Source organism: Nannospalax galili, unplaced genomic scaffold (assembly GCF_000622305.1).
Source record: "Nannospalax galili isolate Female #2095 unplaced genomic scaffold, S.galili_v1.0 scaffold355, whole genome shotgun sequence".
In the NCBI taxonomy this organism is placed as follows: Eukaryota; Metazoa; Chordata; class Mammalia; order Rodentia; family Spalacidae; genus Nannospalax; species Nannospalax galili.
The window spans coordinates 798,347-815,761 of NW_008336848.1; the positions used below are offsets into that span (position 1 = coordinate 798,347).

The window sequence follows — 17,415 nt, forward strand, 5'->3', positions numbered from 1 at the left end:
TGGCTTTTTAAAAGTGGGTTTTCAACTGTCTAAGAACTGGAGTTTTACTTTTTTCTTTCCTCTTAGCTGTAAAACTAAGGGACAGTAAGGTCAATGCTTTCTTCAACAGTTTTTTTCAATTACTGGAAACAAAATAATTTTCCCTCTCTTTTTAAAATTCAAAATCAACATAAAATACAATTAAGGGCAAATATGGACGGGCATTCTTTATTTTTCTTTTTCAGACAGGGGTAGCCCAAGTGCCCTGGAACTTGCTATACAGACCAGACTGGCCTCAATCTCACAGAGATTTGACTCCTTCTGCCTCCCAAGTGCTGGGAGTAAAGGCATGCACCACCATGCCATAAAACAGAACATTTCTTACAAAGATAAACATAACTGAGTGATACTTCTGCTCAGGGACAAACTCAGAAGCAGAGTCAGGGCCAGGAGAAGTGAGGTATTAAGCTGTTGTCATCTGCGGCAAAAATGTTGCTAAATACCAAGATCTTGATGGAACTGCTCTCCGCAAACAAGTTAAATTCATCAGGACACATTCCTCTTACTCCTCCTACCTTAAAAGTAGGCTGAAACTTGACACTTATATACTTGGTTTTCTGCACAGTCAGAAGTGGCAGAAAACGAAAATGTAACCCAATCTCTGGATTGTTGGTCAAGGGAAAATTAAAGCTCAGATGACCAAAATAAAATTTTAATTTTTACAATGCATATAAAAGGACACACAAAAGACAGACCATAAGATAATAGTCATGTGTGCTTCAACAGATTCTAGAAAAAATATTAGATGACTCAGCAGTTGGATGGCTGCTTTTGCAAAGGACCTAGGTTCGGTTCCCAGCACCTATATGGCGTCTGACAACCATCAGTGATTCAAGTTCCAAGGGATTCGATGCCCTCTTCTAACCTCTACAGGCACTGTGGGACATGTATGCACTTTCATGCAGGCAGTACACTCAAATACTTAAATAAAATTAAAAAAAGAAAAACAGGCTACATAGCAACCTTAATTCTTCAGTAACTCCTCCCTCTAAATACCATTAAATGTGTTAACTGTTCCCATTTCTCTAATTTACTAACCTACAGCTAAAATAAACAGAAATACCCAAGTCCTTTCTTAAGAATCAAAATATTTCACATTTTACATTCTTGGTATTCCTAGCTTCCCAGTTTCTATGGCAAACAGTGGGACTTCAGTAGTCACAGTAAAACATAAGTGTCTGTTGTTGTGGTTTTTACATTTCTGAAGTTGAATTTACCACTAACAAGTTCGGAAATGTTTGGTTTCCCAAGAATACCATGTTAGCCACTGCCTCTGTGTGAAAAGCCAGACTACCAAGAGGTGAAAGCCAGTGAACGGTCTACTCTGGCACAAGACTGCTTCTTGCTTTGCTGTTTTTATGCTAAATCTGATGAATGTAACACCAGTTAATGTAAGGAAGCCAAAAACTCTAGAGAGAGGAGGGAGGGAGGGAGGTAGGCAGAGGTGTAAAATATTAGGATTATTGGGAGGAGCGGGGGACTCAAATTATCTGGAAAACGATATACTCCTTATAAATTTTTCTCAAAAGAACAGGCTAAAAGAAACAAAAGCAATAAATGATTGTTAAAAGAAAGGAATTCTCTATTAATCTGCCAAAATACATATTTGCAATATCTGAATGAAAATAACACAATACAGAAAGGGCCAATGAGAGTTTTAAAAAATTAACATCTACATCAGAATACTTTGCTAAAGAATTCATTTCTGCTTCCTCAATCTACTAAGATACAAAAGAAAGTCTAAATATAGATTTTAATAAGAGAAATACATATAGTTATTATGCCCTTCAAGTCTGTCTGAGAAAAGCTGTCTGTTAAGAAGACTTTTCAGGAACTTAAAGTTCCTTAAAATGCTCTACAGAAATGGTATTTATGACAAACTCACCTCTTCTAGGGAATGTGATAATATTATTGGGAAAATTATAATTTTTTAAAAACCATCCAAAAATAATTATAAATTTATGCTGAAAACTTGTTATATCATTATCATGTTTAAGAGAGTTTTTATTAATGTCTCATGACCAAGGCTGAAAGTAACCATGAACCTCCAGAAAATAACAGATTTCTAGAAGTGCTGGCTTCTGTGTCTTTGACAAGCAGAATATTCTAACACACAAATTTACTGGTAAGGACGATGCACAAGATACATGAGTCAGGAGGTGTAGATGCATGTCTTGGTAGTGAGAAACGGGATTTAAAGCATCACTTATGTTGGCATTCTGGCTCTGCCAGTTACTAGCTGGACCTCTAACAAATTATTTAACTTCTCTGAGCCCCAAGTTCTTACTTGTAAATTAAAACATTACAGCCTCTTAAGACTGTTTTCAGGACTAACATGGTATAAAATAATTGCTCAACCATTTGTTATTCCCACACTATAAAGAAGAGGGTACCTGGTGTAAAAGTAGAGCAGGTATTTGTTCAAATATTTAGTTCAGTACCGAGCACTTTTCAAGTTGGAAACCAAGTCTAGAAAATAATTACAGGAAACAAAAAGACTGTTCCCTTCAAGTCTGCCCCAAATCAGTTGGTCCACCCTGCCTTTGAGTCCCCAGATAGACGAAGTGTAAGTTCTCCTCCACCCAGCAGAGATAGTGCACATCACATTCAAGGAAGGAAGCAAGTGTAAGATGCAGATCAGATGGGCTCTGGGAAGTTAGCTATTAGCATCATTTTGATTGGCTGGCATTTCACTGGAAAGTGCTCATTCAAAGCATTATGTTCTTCTGAGAAGGAAAAAGAGCTAGGGGGTAGATCTGTAAACAAAAAAGAAATGAAAACTAATGGCTGGTCTCAAATACACTTGAGCAGAAATGAAGAGTTATGAATACTAGACATAACTAATACAAGAAGGTCTTACAAAAGTTTTTCCCTCAATTTTACTTGCCCTACATGATTCTTGTTTTTGTTTTTTTCAGACAGGGTCTTCCTGTAACCCCAACTGGCCTAGAACTCATATAGACCAGGCTGGCTTTGATCTCATAGAGATCACCTGCCTCTGCCTCATGAGCTCTGGGATTAAAGGTATGTACCACCACACCCAGCTCTAAATAGTGATTCTTAACCAGATACAATTTCCTAATCCCCCACCCCCAATGCCAGACCATTTATGGTGTTTGGAAACACTTCTTGGCTACCACCATTGAGTTACTTGTAACATTTAATAGGTAGAAGCCATGGATGCTGCTAAGCACTCATGCATAGGAGAGCCTTACCACAGACTTCCTCAGCCCAAAATATCAGTAGCAAAAACAAATCTCAACCTAACATATCAATCATGATGGCTAATGATGAGCACAGAACAGCCTGCATGTAAGTCACAGCAAACAGATTTTATGTAGTCTTTCATTCCAGTATGAATTCTGACCATTCCTCACTGGTGGCCTCTACTTCAGGTCAGGCCATTATGGCTAGCTTCACTGTACTGCTTCCCCATCCTGCCTTTTTTTTTTCTTCCTTTATTCAATGCAAAAATGATAAAATTATTTTTATGTTTTCAACTGAAAACTATATAGCCTACAGCATGATATTTTACTGTGAAATGGCAAACTCAAGTTTATTAGCATAGGTATTATGTAGTTACCAAATTTTTATAGTGAGAACATTTATAATCTACTCTCTCGCTGGGTGTGGTGGTGTACGCCTTTAATCCCAGCACTTGGGAGGCAGAGGCAGGCAGATCTCTGTGAGTTCAAGGCCAGCCTGGTCTACATAGTGAGTTCCAGGACAGCTGGGGCTAAGGAAGACCCTGTCTCAAAAAGACCAAAAAACAGTAGTAAATAAAAAATAGGTTGCATGGCAGGCTGGTGATCTAATGATAACAGACACTGGTTGTGCCAGGCAGTAAGAGCTTTTGTGAGGATACCATTTTTACTTAATCTTCAGAGCAAACCCACATATAAGGGAAGTTGTAGGTATTGCTCCCATTCTATAATGAAAGCAAGATTTAAGTTAAATTGCCTGCTCAAGTTATAGTAGACAGAAGTGGGAAGCTAGGATTCAATTCTGAAAACTGAACTCTGCAATCTGAACTCCTCAGACTGTACTACCCTGTGTCCTGAAGGACTTCACTGCCCCTTTCTCATTATGTTTCAGTACTGGCCATGTTACCTGCTACCCTTTGCCACTCAGCCACATGCATTACTTCCTGCCATCTGATAGTAGGGAAGAGGCAGCAGAAAGGGCATCAGCCTCGGGCAAAAGAAGGCAAACATGTAAGAACAGAGTACAGATCATAGAGAATACAAAATAAACCTCAGAAAGGGAGGAAGGGATGAATCAAAGTGTTGGGAACCTGAGCACCATCATCACCTGACATCAGCACACCTCCTTTGTAATACTACAAAGCCTTGAATGCCATGTAACTCTCCCTAAAGGGACAGAGCAGCCCTATCATGCCTGTGGTCAACCCAAGCAGACCTTAAAAGACCAGGGAGACAGCCATCTGAAACTTAGGCTGACAAGGACCTAAATTCTCATTCTTTTTTAAGCTCATTTGGGGGGGGAGGAGGGGGGGATATCAATCAAAACATAAAGTCTTAAAAAAAATGTTATCTGAAGAATCTTTTCCAAATATTTAACAAGCCCAAGTCAGCGAGGAGTGAGAAGAGAGGATTCCATTCCTACCAAACAAAGTGAGTAGGTTCTCTAAACAGCACAATAGTGTATGCATGGTAATTGGTTTGTTGGTTTTTAAGTTTCTTCTTGATGCTGTGCCAAAGCAACCCCCACCTCTGCCATGAAATTATTCATGTAAACAGCAAAAAGTAAATCTGGGTAAATATTTCTTAGTATGAAAAAACTGAACTGGGGGATGTGCAGGACACAAGATTAGTGGCATTTTAAAATCTTTTATATCTATTAAAAAATTATAGTTTTTAAGTGCATGAATATTTAGTCTGCATGTATGTAAGTGTACCATGTGTGTGCCTGGTACCTGGAGAGGAAGGAAGAAGGTACTGGATCCCCTAGAATTAGAGTTATAAATGGTTGTGAGCCACTATGTGCTGGGAACAGAACCCAGGTCCACTGCAAGAACAGCAAATGCTCTTAACCACTGGTCATCTCTCCAGCTCCCCTATATCTATTCGTTATGCAGCGCTGGGACCCATGCCCAGCCCAATCATGTTTTCAAGTCTGCATTTGGCATGTAGGAGGTGTCATCCCTAGCCCACATTCTCCAGGCACCTCTTTCCAAGATGAAATACTACTTTCCCTTGTAAGCTGCCTGATTTCCTGCCCTTCCCTCCTCCACACCCAGCTTTATGCTCTTGGTCCTTTTTTAATTTAGCAATCTGATCTTTCAGCAATTTTTGTTAGGTGACCCTTTGCCTCAGTCAATTACTTTGTTCTCTTCCCAACTCTTAAGACAGCAAGATTTGACCTATAACCAGTTCCTGTTCATAAGTCTTCCTAGAATCTTGTTTATCCTCAAAAAGTTCCTAAGGTCATTATAAATAAGTTATCTGGCTATTTTTATGTTATTATTTCACTTGCCCTGACCACTGGGGAGATATAAATAAGATTGTTCAAATAATGAATCCTAACCCATTTTTGTCATATAAACTTCTAAACAACCTCCTCCATCATTTCATGTCCTGATTCTTCACAGTGAAGGAAAATAGTAACCTGGCTTGCTGAATCTGGACCCATTTATGGTGTCTCTAAATGATCTCAAGAATGATGACAGGATCTTTAGTAACAAGGACATAAAGCAGACACAGATGTATACTCATATTTGGCTAGCAGATGCCAAAAAAAAGTGTTACTGTTCTTCTAGATCTTGCTGACTAAGTCAAATGAATTGAGCATTATGTTATGGCTATGGTATGCTGTAGCTGTAATTAAGGGGGGAGGGAGGACCTTTGACTTCTGAGATAAATAAAAAGGAAGCAACATGCATAGAATGAAAAAGACTGGTCATACTATTTTTATGAGTGCTCCTAAAAATTAGACTGAACAGTGAAAAGTCCTACCAAAAGGCAAGGAGCATAGCAGGAAACATATATTTAAGCCTGATTACTAAAAATCTATTTCAAAAGAAGGAAATTTTCCAATAATTTCCATGCATTGCTCTTCAAACTGCTAGAACCTGGAATTTAACCATAAACATAGCTGCTATCACTACAATGCAATAATTAAAATTACTTATTAAACAAGAATTGCTAAAAGATAAAGTGGCATAATCATGGTCAGAATATCAAAATCCTAGTCATGATAGCACATATAAAAATAAAGTAGTGTGTTATGCAGTCTTCTGCTTACTAATCAGCATGCCAATTAGGAAGAAAAAGTAATACAATGAGCCTCCAAAGTAATGAGAACACAAGTTAAACTATTACATACAGACATCTTAAGGCTTTGTTATCATACTTTTTGGTTATTGATCAGATACTAAAAGTTATAACCAGATTGGCTTGGGCAAGTATAAAGGCAGATTTTAAAAGAAAAGAGACAAACTAGCAAATAAGTACAGTGTCTTGTACATAACAGGGGCTTGCTGTATGTGTCTTAGAAAGACCTGAAATGAGTTAAATGTTAGTTGAACTGCACTGTGGATGAACCCATTTTAAACAACAGGCAACTCGAGCACAGAGAGGCAGTACACATTTGTACTCCTAGCACTCAAGAGGCTGAGTTCAAAGGCAGTCTAGGTTACACAGCAAGAACCTGTCTCAAAAACAATAAAATGGAACCACCAAGCCAGCCAACTGCCAGCTCAGTGGTTTGGATGCCCGTATTTCAAAGTGTAGCTTCAAAGAAAACATTAAAATTATGAAGATAGTTCAGAGAACTGGAAAAGACAAATTTGAAGGAGAGAATCCTCTATCTACTTATGATGGGCAGCAAGGGGACAAATGTATATATTAATGATGAAAACAACCAAGCAGTGACTAAACAAATGAGTCTTAGGGACTTCATCATGAACAAGGGCTGATAAAAAGCTTTCTTGTTGTGAAAATTAAATCTTGTCCTTTTTTATACTACCTAAATGAAATCCCAAAGAGGCACAGGGCATGCGAGGGGTAGTGGCACACATCTTTAATTCCAGCCCTTGGGAGGTAGAGGCCAGCTGGGACTAGGGAGACCCTGACAAAACAAAGGGGGGGGGCAGCAGAAGCATGGGGTGACAGTTCAAACCAGAGGCTTTTCTAGCAAAAGACACATTTGCCATTCCATTTCTTCTGCAAATCCTCTACAACAAAGATTTCAAAGTATAGCCCTTTTTCAAGAGATCTGCAAGGTCTTAGCTGTCTTCATAGTCACATCCTTTTTCACTCATTATTTCAAAAATGACAAGGAGTTTTCCAAATGCTACACAACCTGTAATGACATCATGGTCACAATAGCTAATGGAATGTGTGAAACAGATCTAAGAACCCAGCTGTCCTCCTTAGTTTGTAGAAATGTAAAACAATGAAGCTCTTCTTGCCTATTTTTCATTTGTTTCAAAGTTGTTTTTCTTAAAAATGCCCGTTATGTTATAGAGCCAATGAAGAACTTGAACTCCTGGGGCTCCTGCCTCCACTTTACAAGAAGTAGGAATAACAGGCCTCTGCCAGCACACCTGACTCTCACTTTTAATTTCTAATACAGTACATTTTGAAAGGCAAAACCCACATAATCAAAGTTCTTTAGGGTCCTCAATAAACTTTAAGAATGTAAAGAGGTGATAAGATCTAGAAGACGGAACTGTTGCTCTGGAGTCTTTATTACATACTGCCAGAGCTCTGTTCAGTCTATTTTGTTATTGAATTAATCTATTTAAATGGGGATGGGGGGCCTGTGCTGAGCATATGTGGAGGTCAGAGGACAGCTTCTGGGAGTGGGTTCTCTCCTTTTCTACTTTGTACAACCAGGGGGGATCCAACTCAGGTCTATGGGTTTGGCAGCGCCTTATCACTGGCCCCAGTCTACAAACTCTTGGAGAACAACTCCTCCTCCCCGATTTACCTCTTAGTATAAAGCTTTCTTATTCTGTAAATTAAATCTTGCCCTACTTATAATTTCCAAATGAAATATTAAAATTCAAGATCCACATCATGCATACAGTGCAGTGTTTGCCTCTTTAAAAGGACAGATGAGGAACTTGGCCAACTCTGACGTTGTTTACTACCTACAGGTTGGTTTCTGTAGCAAGTAGAAATAATACAGTGCCATTAATGAGTATAGAATTGTTTCTATTGTTTGATAATCACCTTAAGCTTATCTGTGTTGGCCAGTTGTCTGAAAACTGGAAAAGAATTTGCAAAAGTAGAAACATAATTGATAGGTCATCAGAGCTCTTAATTGGAAGGAAAAAATAAAAGAACTACTCTGCACAGTTGAAATAATCAAAGGAGAACAGTAAGTGAACACAAGACTATTTACCTTTCATCCCCGTTTTCCTTAAACAAGTATTCCTTAAACAGAATTGTGGTGTAGGGATTTAAAAAAGGAAGAAAGTAGTGGTTTCAGTGGTCTTGATTTTTTATTAGAGACTCTATAATTATGAATTAGAGACAATAATGAAATGCACTGAGGAGAAAACCTATTTACACTACATTTTCTTAAATGCCCACAACTACACACATGTTAAACACTAGAAAATCATCTTTAAAAATGAGTAAAACTTCTTAGGACAATGCTGAAGTGTTCTCCATAGGACAGTATATTTGCTCTTTTTTTTTAAAAAAAAAAAATTCATTCAAAGAAACATTCATTTGATTCCTCAGTGCTTTTTGATAACCACTGTAGAAGACACAAGTGACTCGTTCTATTCTTAAGAAGTTTATATTTTAGTAGGGTTGATTATGATATACATAAATAATACAAAGTCAAAAGTGCTGAGAACTATAATATAAATTCTTATGGGTATAACTGGCTATATTGCATTGAGACACACCATCTGTTTTGTATGTATATTATATACTGCATATTAGTAACACTTGAGTGTCTCACATTGAGGAGAAAAAAATATGGGCATGTATGTGCTGACATGTGTGTGTAAATGAAAACTGAAAAGACCCTCTGAATGTATAATTTGTATTGAAAAGCCAGCATTATGGTTGGTACCAAAAAACACTCAAGATGACAGATGTGATATTTTCGAAAAAGCAAGTAACTGGCATTGGACATAATAATAGTGATAAACCACAGTAAGTTCAAACAATTTTGAGCCATAAAAGAAACTCTAAAGAAAAGCTGTAATAAGACATTGCTTTAAGCCAGTTTAGATTTAATTACCTCACATTTGTGTCCATAAAACCAGCTTCCACAACCTGTTTTTATTGGACAGGCTTCGGTGAATGTTCCTGTAATCCTGTAACATCAGTACTTGAGCATGGGTAGTCCAGGACAGTAGTCTTCAAACTGAGGTACATGTACCCCTGAGGGCACATAGAGACTGCAGAGCTCAAGCATGAGGAGTCTAAAGGAAATCAATGTCTACATCCACATTTCACATATATACTCTTTTCAAATTTAATCTGCCTGAAAGGTACTTATGTTCAATGAGTTCTCCATTTCCAACAACCCTTTCAAAGTAGCCCTCTTGCTTAGCAAACTCATACAGAGGGCATTTTCCTGAGTTCTAAATTCCTCTAGGGTTAGCCATAAGAAGTCCCAAGAGAGCACAAGAGTGGTGGCAGCAGCTCAGATATACCCACTGGATGGAGCACTAACTACCTTGTCTTCATCCCAGACAATTCAAGCAACTGGGCTGCCATCTCTTAGAAATCAGATGATCACAATTACACTGAAAACTGAAATCAGATTTTTTTTTCCCCCAAAGAATGACTGATTTGACTGAGTTGTTAATGAGGACTTTTAGATTAGATAGCTGAGATTAAAATGTGAGCAACTATTTAAACCTTGATTTTTTTTTTTTTTTTAATGTAGTGGTAAAAGAATACTTGAAAAATCACTGCACTAGGCAGTGGGAAAAAAACAAGCCAAATAATGACAAATGAGATTTTTAAATCTAGTTTGACAGTTTTACATTCAGAGAGCATTCACTGATATAGACAGGAATTGTCTGCAGTTTGGGTTGGATAGGCAATCTGATATGGGGAAACTGCACTGCTTTGCTCCTTCCTGACCACCCTGAGAATCCTATTTTCAGGAGACATGGGACATGTAAAAACTAAAGCCTTGCTGTCCAAGGGCCAGGAGACCAGGCATTATCTGGGAGCTTGTTATAATGCAAATTGTTGAGTACCACCCAAGACCCACAGAACTGGAATCTGCAGTTTAAGAAGATACCCAGATGATTCAAATGCACACTAAACCATGAAAAGTGGTGGTAAAGAATAGGCCTAAATTAGCAAGAAGGACACTATCACTAGGGATATGCATATATAACTCAGAAGTTAGAACTTTCCACTGTACCTAATAAAATGAAGTTCAGTAAGGCAGGCAATGTTTAAATTTAATGAAAGACTGATGAATATATTGTCCATAAACACACACACACACACAGAAATCACGGGTTCTCAACTAGAGGCAGTTTGCCCCCTCGAAGGCCATTTTGGCAATGTCTAGAGGAATTTTTGGTTGGCATAATTGGAAGATTCTGCTAAAAGTCTTAGAGAACACAAGACAGCCTTCAACAATAAAAAGATAATGATCTGGCTCAAGGTGTCAATAGCACTGAAGTTAGAGGAATCTTGGCAGATTATACAACATATTCCTGCATAAAATCGTATTAATTCAAACTATTTGAGATTGCTCTAAGGGATGGATTTCAGATATGGGGAATTCTGCAACTCAGGGTATATGCTACTTTCAAGATTAAAAGCTTTCAAAATTACCTGCTTTTGCTAATAATCTAGAATCTTATAATCTTCATTGGCATATAAAATCAGACACAATATCTACTTAAAACCTGTTAATATGCCATAAAAATGAAGCGAGAAAGTTATTTGTATATTTTATGTGTATGAGTGTATTGCCTGCATGTATGCAAGTGCACCTGTGTTGTGCCATGCCCGAGGAAGACAGAAGAGGGCATCAAATCCCCTGGAATTGGAGTTACAGACAGTTGTTAGCTGCCATGTGGATGTTGGGACTTGAACCCAGGTCCTCTATGAGAGCAGCCAATGCTCTTAATCACTAAGCCATCTCTCCAGCCCCACAGGGAAGTTATTTTGTCTAAAATTTATTCCTACTTAATGAAGTAGTGAACTAGGCTTAGGAGCCTCAGCTCTGTATCCTCATCCTTTACTTTTCAAGACTATAAACTAGGGGCTGGACAGACGGCTCAGTTAAGAACATTGGCTGCTCTTGCAGAAGACCCAGGTTCTAATCCCAGCACCCACATGGCAGCTAACAACTCTAAGTTCAGTTCCAGGGGATCCAACACCCTCTTCTGGCCTCCACAGGCACTGTACAACACGGGTGCACTTACATACACGCAGGCATTAACACTGATACACATAAAGTAAATAAAAAAAAAAAGACTATAAGCTAATCTCATACTTAACCTTCAAATGATCCCAGATATGAGTCAAGAAATAGTGGGTTGTGATAAGTCCATTCACTACTATCAGAAGTGCCAATTCCTTGAAATCTAGGTACATAACCCAGTCTTTCTTACACACATGTACAACATATACCAGGTATATGCAGCCAACGGACTCTCTGAGGGTTTCCTCAAAGGCCTGTCCTTGGTTCCCCTCATTAGTTCTGAGCTTTAGAGGTGATGGTTGGACTTTTGTTGTTTTGTTTTCCTCCTTTCGGCATATAAATTCTTATTTTTCTTCCTGATAGATTTTAGAAGACTGTCCTATATATAGTGTGTTCATAGCGGTGAGCCAGGTAAATAGCAATTACTGGGAAACAAGTAGTAAGGAAATGGTTGAAGCAAATGTACTCAAAATCATCAGTTTTATGTTTATCTTGAGCAATCTTGGGGAAATGGAGATATCAACTAGTTTACAAAAGCTGAGAAAAAATATGCATCACATTTGTATCATGCTAAAAAAGATGCATCATGCTTGCTGCCAAAAACATAATGAAAGCAAAAGAATTTTTTTTCATTGTCATTTTAGCTGGTTACTTACTACACTGACAAGATTGACTATTATTCCATGTTAAGGATCTTTCCATGATACTTCAAAAAAAACCACTCCCTTATATTCTAAGAAAACATAGCCCCTTCTCAGAAAAATGCAACAACACATGCTCTTATTTTAAAAGCTGAAAAGAAATCCTTAAGAGTTTTTGTGAAACTGTTCCCTAATAAAACTGTAAGCACTGTGGTATAGAGAGAGGAAGGCACTCAACTGCAGTTAAGCTCAATGTGTTGTTAATACCATTAAATACAAATTGAATGCTAAGGTGGTAGGAGGAAGACAACGTTTCTGTAACTATTTCATCACCAAAGCAGCTTACCCATGGATTCTTCCATTCTACTTCAAAAGTCTACAACCACCAGGAAGAAGCTGCTGGTTTCTCTTCTCAGGCTCCCAGGTGTCTCAAGCAGGGAGTGAGGAAAGACAAGCGCCATGGGTAAGACTGGCCAAGACCACAGATGAGATCACCAGCAACCCCACCGGCATCCTGCCTAGTAGCTTCTGAACTTTGCACGTCAGCCTCTTGTCAGGTCCTCTAAACAGGAGAAACTAAAAGGGGATCCCTATCTCCCCAAAGTTTAGGAATTTGTAGATTATATAGTTATTTTAAACAGTTTTTTCCCCGTGTATTATAATTACAGAAAAGAGAGGATTAGAATCTCATATTCACCAGACTGCCCAAAAAATTGTTTCTTTTAAAAATGTCTTTGATTCTTAACTTTTAAAATGTTCTATGACAATGATAAAAGACATGTATTAGCTAACTGACTAACAAACAGAAAAAATTTATTGAGCCAGGCATAGTGGAGCACTCCTATAATCCTAGCTGAGGCAGAAGGATCATGAGTTCAAGATTTGCCTCATATAGCAGGAAGATCAAGAGTCAGCCTGGGCTGCCCAGTGAAACCCTGTCACAAAATAGTAATAAAATAAATAAATAGAAAAAGGTTTTATTAACAAAGTATGTACTCTTTAGGCTTGATTAAAAAGCAAATATTTGTATTTTCAACCAAGTCAAGTCCTTTAGTCTTGAGGGATTCCATTCTGTTTTAGCTTCTGTGTAACAATACTGCAGAGCTGTAATTACATCCTCTATAATCAGGCCATTCCTAGTATAATTAAGAGTCCCACAAGTTCAAAACTGCAACCTCACTACAGAAGAAACCAAGTATCTGGAAGAGATAGCCTATTCTGCACATAAAATGTGTTGTTATGCAGATTTTAAATATAAAAGAAGACAATATAAAAATTAAAGAAACAAAAGAAAACAACTGTATGTTATGTCATTTAAAAGGGATTCACTGTGTTCCAGATTATTGAATTGCTCCATTGTTCTCCATTGTTTCTAGCATTCAATTTTTAAGCTCTTTCCTGTCAAACTCCTTGCTCTTCCCATGTTAGGAAAATGCTAAACCCAACTGAGTTGCTTCAGTTCCCTCCTTAAATGGCAATCAGAAGGCACATGGATACCAGTGGAGTGGTTCCCATGATATCTTGTTAGTGTAAACCAAAGTTGTGTCAGATTCATCAGTTTAGTGCATAATTTCTGAACATTGTGAATGAAATGTTATCTTAACTAATAAAGAGTTAAACACTAACTATATTAATATGCCACACATTTAATGGCTTAAGCAAGCTACGTAATGACAATCATTAATAATTTTAAAAGAACTACAGCAGCATTTATCAAAAGTTAGGACTTTGATAATCTTAGATAAATTGCCTCATTTAATTTTCACAAAAAGCTCCCCAGATAATATGAGAAAATGGAGGCTCAGAGATTGGATAACTACCCAGGTTAATTAGCTGGTATAGGGAGGTCTCACTGAATTGCAAGCTTGTACCTATTTTCTCAGTCTTCAGATTAGATGACCCACTGTTACCAAACAATTTAAAGCAGATATTGCCTTATATGTTCTACTAAGGCAACTGGTAACTTCCAACTGTTACTAACCAATGCTACTCAAAGCAAGATAATCTGTTTATAAAGATTCTTCTCCTAATGTTGTCCATGAACTGATGAAATGATTCTAAATTGCAGTGTTTAATCACAGCTGATGAATTATTAAAGCTCAAATCACAACTTTTGTATTTTTCAGATTAAAGAAGCTTATCGATCAAGAAACTGAGTCCCAAGAGAAGAAGGAACAAGAAAAGGAGAAGAGGATCACTGCCCTGAAAGACGAGCTGACCAAGCTGAAATCTTTCGCTTTGATGGTGGTGGATGAACAACAAAGGCTTACAGCACAGCTTGCCCTTCAAAGACAGAAAATCCAAGACCTGACCACAAGTGCAAAAGAAACACATGCTAAACTAGCCCTTGCTGAAGCCAGAGCTCAGGAGGAAGAGCAGAGGGCAACCAGACTAGAAAAAGAACTGCAAAAACAGACCACAGAGTTTGATCAGAACCAAGACAAAATTATGGCGAAGCTCACCAACGAAGATAGTCAAAATCGCCAACTCCGACAAAAGTTGGCAGCACTCAGCCGGCAAATTGATGAGTTAGAGGAGACCAATAGGTCTTTACGAAAAGCTGAAGAGGAGCTTCAAGATATAAAAGAAAAAATCAACAAGGGGGAATATGGAAACGCTGGTATCATGGGTGAAGTGGATGAGCTCAGGAAGCGTGTGCTAGATATGGAAGGGAAAGATGAGGAGCTCATAAAAATGGAGGAACAGTGCAGAGATCTCAATAAGAGGCTTGAAAAGGAAACAGCACAGAGTAAAGACTTCCACCTAGAGGTTGAATCACTCAGTAAAAGGATTATGGCTTTGGAGAAATTAGAAGATGCTTTCAACAAAAGCAAACAAGAATGCTACTCTCTGAAATGCAATTTAGAAAAAGAAAAGATGACCACAAAGCAGTTGTCTCAAGAGCTGGAGAGTTTAAAAACAAGGATCAAAGAGCTAGAAGCTGTTGAAAGTCGGCTGGAAAAGACAGAATTCACCCTAAAGGAGGATTTAACTAAACTGAAAACATTAACTGTTATGCTTGTCGATGAACGCAAAACTATGAGTGAAAAATTAAAGCAAACTGAAGATAAGTTACAAGCTGCTGCTTCTCAGCTCCAAGTGGAACAAAATAAAGTCACAACGGTAACTGAGAAGTTAATTGAGGAAACTAAAAGGGCACTCAAGTCCAAAACTGATGTGGAAGAAAAGATGTACAATGTAACCAAGGAGAGAGATGATCTAAAAAATAAACTGAAAGCAGAAGAGGAGAAAGGAAATGATCTCTTGTCCAAAGTTAATATACTGAAAAACAGGCTTCAATCATTGGAAGCAACTGAAAAAGAATTTGTAAAAAACAAATTAAATCAAGACTCTAGTAAGTCCACAGCAGCATTACACCAAGAAAACAATAAGATTAAAGAGCTCTCTCAAGAAGTAGAAAGGCTGAAACTGAAGCTAAAGGATATGAAAGCCATTGAGGATGACCTCATGAAAACAGAAGATGAGTATGAGACCCTGGAACGAAGATATGCTAATGAGCGAGACAAAGCTCTGTTTCTGTCTGAAGAGCTGGAACATGTTAAAATGGAACTTGCCAGGTACAAGTTAGCAGAAAAGACAGAGTCCAGTCATGAGCAATGGCTTTTCAAAAGGCTTCAAGAAGAAGAAGCTAAATCAGGGCATCTGTCAAGGGAAGTAGATGCACTAAAAGAGAAAATTCATGAATATATGGCAACAGAGGACCTAATATGTCACCTCAAGGGAGATCATTCAGTTCTGCAAAAGAAACTAAATCAACAAGAAAACAGGAACAGAGATTTAGGAAGAGAGATTGAAAACCTCACTAAAGAGTTAGAGAGATATCGGCATTTTAGTAAGAGCCTCAGACCTAGTCTCAATGGAAGAAGAATCTCTGACCCTCAAGTATTTTCGAAAGAAGTTCAAACAGAAGCAGTAGACAATGAACCCCCAGACTACAAGAGCCTCATTCCTCTAGAACGAGCAGTCATCAATGGTCAGTTATATGAGGAGAGTGAGGACCAAGATGAGGACTCTAATGAGGAATCTGTGCTGTCCTTCAAATGTAACCCGCCTACTTCCCTTCCTGTGAACAGGAAGCTTTGGATTCCTTGGATGAAATCCAAGGAGGGCCATCCTCAGAATGGAAAAGTACAAGCTAAACCCAATGGCAACTTCGTGCAACCTGGAGATCTTGTCCTGAGTCATACACCCGGGCAGCCACTTCATATAAAAGTTACTCCAGACCACATCCAAAATACAGCCACTCTTGAAATCACAAGCCCAACTACAGAGAGTCCTCACTCTTACACTAGCACTGCAGTAATACCAAACTGTGGCACCCCAAAGCAAAGGATTACCATTCTCCAAAATGCCTCCATCACACCAGTAAAATCCAAAACTTCTACAGAAAGCCTTGTGAACTTAGATCAAACCATGTCCCCAGTAACCATGGCAACCTTTGCCAGAGCACAGACCCCAGAGTCCTGTGGTTCTGTAACTCCCGAAAGGACAATGTCACCTATTCAGGTTTTGGCTATGACTGGTTCAGCTAGCTCTCCTGAGCAGGGTCGCTCCCCAGAGCCAATAGAAATCAGTGCCAAGCACACAATTTTCAGAGTCTCCCCGGACCGGCAGTCATCATGGCAGTTTCAACGTTCTAACAGTAACAGTTCAAGTGTGATAACTACTGAGGATAATAAAATCCACATTCACTTAGGAAGTCCTTACATGCAAGCTGTAGCCAGCCCCGTGAGACCTGCCAGCCCTTCAGCACCACTGCAGGATAACAGAACTCAAGGCTTAACTAATGGGGCACTAAACAAAACAACCAATAAAGTCACCAGCAGTATTACTATCACACCAACAGCTACACCTCTTCCTCGACAATCACAAATTACAGTAAGTAATATATATAACTGACCACCCTCACCCTCATCTAGTCTATACTGTTATTCTTGCAAGAAACTCAGTCCTTTTTTAATCATCCCTTCAATACCCACAAAAGACTGAATGAACTTGTACTTTGGGAAGATCTGTGCATGAACTATACAAGAGTATCTGAAACTAACTGTTGCCTGCATAGTCATATCAAGTGTGCACTTACTGTATATCTTTTCATTTACATGCCTGTATGGAAAATATTTAGTCTGCAATTGTATAAATACATCTTTGTGTATTTCATTTTCCATAACTCACTTTAACTGCAACTTGTCTTGGTGAATTATTTTAACATTATAAAACAGTAAATAATTCATTATTTTTACCATTGCTTGCTGAATTTTTTATTTGGTCACTTTGTGTTGTTACATATTTGCATGTCCAATATAATTTTATTTCCTATTTATTTGTT

General features: G+C 38.3%; 2 protein-coding genes across 10 annotated transcripts in view; one reads left to right on the forward strand and one right to left on the reverse strand.

Annotated features, from left to right (window-relative positions):
- The window catches only part of Filip1l (filamin A interacting protein 1 like), an 80,506-nt gene extending 63,178 nt beyond the window's left edge, over positions 1 to 17,328 (forward strand). For 4 of the 6 annotated variants that reach the window (XM_008831251.2, XM_029562599.1, XM_029562597.1 and 1 more), the window contains one exon: positions 14,192 to 17,328. In XM_008831251.2, the coding sequence (XP_008829473.1) occupies positions 14,192 to 16,985 (2,794 nt within the window). In that variant the 3' untranslated portion in view covers positions 16,986 to 17,328. Of the gene's footprint in view, positions 1 to 3,043; positions 3,064 to 4,654; positions 4,674 to 14,191 lie in introns of those variants that run through there. The other 2 variants (XM_029562598.1, XM_029562600.1) reach the window with 2 other exon arrangements.
- The window catches only part of Cmss1 (cms1 ribosomal small subunit homolog), a 407,227-nt gene that overhangs the window by 356,368 nt on the left and 33,444 nt on the right, over positions 1 to 17,415 (reverse strand). The window lies entirely within an intron of this gene.